Below are 5,253 nucleotides of genomic sequence, written 5' to 3' on the forward strand. Positions count from 1 at the left end.
TTTAGTTCAATCCTATATTTGTTTTAAATTTTTTATAGAATATATAAAAATTATAAATTTCGAACCCAATAATCTAAAAAGACTAAACTTCTAAATTCATGAGTTTTAAATCCTGACTCCACCTCTACCATTAAGGCATAGGCTGTTGCCTTATGTTAACACTTTCCCATCCTTTTTGATTCATTATATAACTTCTGATATGCAAGTGGTCAGCCATGGGTTGGCTCAAGCTCGTTTTCGGAATGATATACGTTGTTGATTGATCTTAATTATAACATGCAGGAGCTACAAAAAAGACTTTTCCTTTTTGTTTATTTGCCTCTTTGCTTTTTCCTTTTTTTATGGGTTGGTTGGTAAGTAGCTAGGGATATGTTTAAAGAACAGAGGGAGGAGACGATCTATAACAAAAACTGATTAATTAAATTAATCTTGTTCATTGCTTTGGCTCCAGTTCCTTATAGCTTCCAAGACTGATTGTTTTACCATTTGGGCATCTACTCTATCAATCTGTCCTTCGGTCTGCAATAACAACAACTTTGTTAACCATATGTATAATGGATTTAAGCCACAAACATTACCGCCGTGAAGATGTTTTCACACTAACAGAATACGTTAACTTGTAATAACAATTAACAAGTCTGTTAGCAATATTATCATGTTATCCATTAATGTTTATCATGAAAATTTACAAATAACTACTATATAAGTGACTTTTTATTGTGTAAATAATATTTACGCCTTCAGTTCATGGAACTTAAACTCTTCACATATAAGATATGCAATTAGTACCCTCTCAGTGATGGATTTGACTGCCGAAATCCAAAGTGAGCAAAATATATGAACAAAACCTACCTCATATGTTCTAAAAGTTTCATTCACTACCCTCTCAATGCGACTGACGAAATCAAAACTTAATTACTTGAAAACCTTTTCCCTTAAATAATATTAGTTAGAGCAACAAATTATCTTATTTTTAATGTCAAATATGCAACTTTCAAAAGTTTACTAATCACTTGTATCAGATTTTTATCACATGTGGTTTAAGGTTTTTTGAATTGCTTTGCTTATTAAAGAAAATTTTACAAAATTTAATGGGATATAAGCACAAAAGGTTAAACTAATTTTGGATAACACAAAGGAACTTTGTATAATATGGTTTCTGTAATTTATTTAAAAGGAAATATCAAGCAGTGGCGTAGGCAAACTTTTTTGCAAGCGATGCTACATTTAAATGAATGAACACATAAATAAATCATTGTAAGAAGATCGTATAAATAAAAAGTCAGTTAAATGCAATAATGTAATTGTCATTAACATTCAAAAAGGAAAACAAAAAAAGGGATAACAATTTCAAAAAAAGAAAGTAATAAATAAATAATGCTAAACCTTGGTCACTAGCAGGTAAAGATGACAGTACTTAGCAAGATTGATATATTGAGTCTTTTGCAAAAAGGAAAAAGAAGCCAAGCTACACAGTGGGGACTCGATCTTGTCACCTATCTAATAATATGTAGCATCTTCCCCCGCTGGACCAAAGGAACGTGTTCATGAAGTGGTATCCTCCACTTATTTTTATATCGTTTTTACTGTTCAGAAGTGAAATTTTTCGATTAAATGGTGTCACGTAACACTGCTCCATCCAATGTAAATCCGCCCCGCCCCTGATATCAGGTATTCTATGTTTCGGTGCATAAACGACGGTGTTAAGGAGCATCAAAAACTTCTTAAAAACCGGAAGAGAAAGAAACAATAAAAATTTGGTCACTCATCAATTGGTAACGCAAAATTAAAAATCCGAAGTGTGTGGTTCAAATAACGAGGTGGATTTGTACAAGTCACACGTGAAGTTTTAAACATGCCGCATCACATGGAGAAAACTATTTCTTGAATACTATACTAGCAATATATAAAAGAAATTATGTTTGCCACAAACAAGAAATAGAAAGGAAGAAGAGAAGTAAAAGAGAGAGAAATCTTACTTCACTAACAGCTTCAAGGCGAAAACTATCGGAACAAGAAACCCTAGCATCCGATAATTCAAGGCCAAGCTCTTCAAATGCTTCCAAAATGGAGACTAACAATCCAGGGCAATTCTTTTCTGAGAACACATTTATTACAAATCCCTTTTCTAGGGTTTCTACTGTAACCTGTAGTGTAAAGTTGACCATTAGTCAAATACTCATTCTAATGTACTTGTTGAAGAGATATAGTTAAACAAATAAAAGATTGTCCTCTCTAATAGTTTAAACTTTTAGATGAAAGAGTCAGACTTGAATACTTTCCTATACTAAAGAACTTTAGTTGGGAACTCTTTACTTTGCAAATCTATTGATCAAGCGGCCTCCACATCTTCGTTAATTACCTATGTTATAACATTTTTCTTAAAGAAACATCGAAATTGGGATTTGGGAGAAGAAAGCAAGGTGAAAGTGAGTGGGGTAATAAAATCGATTGGGGTTTATTAAAATAGGGTACTGGGTCGGGTTGGTTTATTAAAATAAGGGTGATGGGTCGGATTGGTTTGTTATTTAAATTAGGGTATAGATGGATTGCATCAGATTGTGACACGTGTCAAAATTTGGTGCTAAATATTTTTTTAGGGTTGTCCGTCTAAAATATGGCATATGTGAGCCACCTTATACACGGCAAGGGCAGGATTGAGATCACCTTTTAACGAGGGGCAAATGTGCCCAATCTTGTATAGTTCACTGGCATGAATGAGACTTTTTCCGAAGAAACATGCATTAGACCGGTAGTAAATTCGTAAAATTAAAAATTACTTTTTTATAAAATAAATAGTGATTTTACATTTCGAGTAAAACCGCCTATGCTGAAGGAATTATAAAGAGGAATTTGAATAAAATTATACGGAGAGAAGATTGGTGAAAAGTAAAAGGGAATTACAGCTTATAATTATATATAGGAGAAAAGTCAAAAGCTTGCGTGCTCTTTTAGATGTAAGTTTGAACGGTACAAAAACACTTTTTTGGGTAACTTTTTATTTTTTAATTAAGCTATTCACCCGGGCTATCATCTCCCATGGTGATGTGGGGTTTCATAGACAACAAGTTACCCAAACATGGAGGATCAGAGAAGCACAAACTCCACCCTCCTAAAACTGTTTTAAATCATCATTTAATTATTAGTATCAACTCTTGTATAACGTGGTACTACCTTAAAAATGTTCGAGATAGAATCCAACTAATCTCTGTACTATTCATCTCTTTGTGGTAAATGAGGAAACTAAGAAAGAAAAATGTATCATTGTTTCATCTAGAGGATGATAATAGACGTTGGTGATAATATAGTTGTCTCTTATTTAATTTATTGTGCGAATTAGTAAATTTGTATATAATTTGATGTAAATATAGGATGCGGAAAAATTCTTTTGCTGAAACGAAGTAGCGGACAATACTGTGCATGTATGGAGAGGCTGGTACAGTTTTCATTTATTGAATTATATATTCTAAAAATTACTAATTGAAAATCTGTTCGAGCTTTGACACAATGTATGAATATGCATTAAAGAATTGAAGGAACATCACCAATTGAGAATCTTATTAATTTCAATTTTCGAGAGCCAAAATATAACATTGCCTAAAAAATTTCTATATTCTCTTATTAAATTAAAATATTATATGTATCTACATCTACTTTTTATGCAATTATATATGTGCAGTTTCAATTCGCATGTCTTCTGTATAGCTTCCAAGAATTCGGGAAAGTAAGTAAGTAATATATTTCCTGCTTCATTCAAGAATGTAGTTTTTCTTTGTCCTGATCAATGAAATATGACATTGACATGGAAAAAGTCCCCGTTGATGATTTATATGCTAAAGAAACTAAATTTCTCAAAAAGAAAGGAAAATTAAAGCATATGGCTAAGATATACATACCAATGGTAAGGAATTTTCATCATCAACATGAGAAGGTTGTGAGGTTGAGACATCTTCATTTAACTTGTCTATCCTTTCCTTTAATTCCTCTATGTACTTAGATGCATGGACGATGATTGATGCCTTATTCACCTGAAAATTAACCACTAAATTAACCAATGGGTCGTCTTACAAAATAATTTACAACCACTTCTAAGAGCAAAATTAAATTCAACTAAATGATTCACTGTTAACCTTCACTGTACACTCACATCCGAAAGAAATTAATTTTTTTTTTGTTTCTTTAACAGATAAAATTATATATTAAGACATACGTAACCAATATAGGGTACATTAATTTTGGATATCATGTATGAAAACCGATCCAGAAGGAAGTCGTTTCATTAGAATCAGTCTCCTATTCATAGTATTCATTTTCAGTGATTAAAGTTACTTTCAAAAAGATGAATAAACACTTATCATTACATTCGTCTACTCAAAAAAGGATTTAAAATTTTCCTTCAATTTCATCATCATGGAAAATAGAGAAATCAACACCCCCCCCTCCCCCCCAAAAAAAACAACAATGTAATTACGTGTTAATCTCAAACAAGTTGGGTAGGCTGACGATTACTAGCGTAAAATTTATCAATTCATGATAAATCCAACCCCCTCTCAAAAAGAAAAAAAATCAAAGAAAATAAATTGAATCACGAGCAGAGAAAATTAAATGAAGTAAGAAATTAAAATAGAAAAAATGAGAGGATTTTTACAGAAGGGGAATTAGTAATTGAACCGAGTTGCTCCAAATGTTGATTGAGCAATGCAATTTTTTGGTCTTTGGATCCCATATGTTATGCTGTTTCTTCTTTATTTCTTTGCTCATATTGCTGCGGTGTTTGTGATGGCTTTTTAAAGAGAAGATGGAGCTTTCAAAAACATATATGATCTGTTTGTTTGTATCCTGCATATGAGTACCACAAGGTTCACAAGAGATTATGACGTACTCATAATTTCTTCATAGAAAAAAGGAAATTGGAAATGACTAACTTGGCCTTTCCTTATGACAAAAACTTATTAAATTGCCATGGAAATGAAAATTCTCTTTGCATTATATGAGGCTATCCAGTTTGATTTTTTTCTCCTTTTTATTTTCTTTTTGATTTTAAAATTTTCTTTGCATTGGGTGTGTGCACGTGCATAGAGAGAGGAGAACTTTAAGTGAGATTGGAACTTTGCACCTAAGTGATCTATAAGTGAAGTTGTAATCGCGGTTATAACTCTGATTCCATGAGATCATATTGTATAAGGATCTTGCAAGATCGCTAACTATCATTATCCGGTACGTTATACAGTTTAAATATTATGCACCGATAAT

The 5,253-nt window shown here is 32.1% G+C and overlaps 1 protein-coding gene across 2 annotated transcripts; it reads right to left on the minus strand.

The window, feature by feature from the left end:
* Nucleotides 1-234: 234 nt before the first annotated feature.
* On the minus strand, nt 235-4,834 carry LOC107785356 (transcription factor bHLH61-like). 2 transcript variants are annotated; one of them, XM_016606639.2, is made up of 4 exons: nt 4,649-4,831; nt 3,897-4,028; nt 1,980-2,147; nt 235-519 (listed from the first exon to the last, which is right to left on the minus strand). In XM_016606639.2, the coding sequence occupies exons 1-4, from the start codon at nt 4,724-4,726 to the stop codon at nt 424-426; spliced, it is 474 nt and encodes a 157-aa protein (XP_016462125.1). In that variant the 5' UTR covers nt 4,727-4,831; the 3' UTR covers nt 235-423. The 2 variants fall into 2 exon arrangements, with proteins under 2 accessions (XP_016462125.1, XP_016462126.1); XM_016606640.2 differs by lacking the exon at nt 235-519 and adding an exon at nt 1,270-1,676 and having other exon boundaries at nt 4,649-4,834.
* Nucleotides 4,835-5,253: the final 419 nt, after the last annotated feature.

Source organism: Nicotiana tabacum, chromosome 2, assembly GCF_000715075.1.
Source record: "Nicotiana tabacum cultivar K326 chromosome 2, ASM71507v2, whole genome shotgun sequence".
In the NCBI taxonomy this organism is placed as follows: domain Eukaryota; kingdom Viridiplantae; phylum Streptophyta; class Magnoliopsida; order Solanales; family Solanaceae; genus Nicotiana; species Nicotiana tabacum.

Coding starts and splice junctions, on each gene's coding strand:
- LOC107785356 (XM_016606639.2), bottom strand. CDS start 4,726: ATGGGATCCAAAGACCAAAAAATTGCATTGCTCAATCAACATTTGGAG. Junction 2,148..3,896: donor ATGAAAATTCCTTACCATTG/GTATGTATATCT, acceptor TTTACACTACAG/GTTACAGTAGAAACCCTAGA. Junction 520..1,979: donor GCCTTGAAGCTGTTAGTGAA/GTAAGATTTCTC, acceptor TTGTTATTGCAG/ACCGAAGGACAGATTGATAG.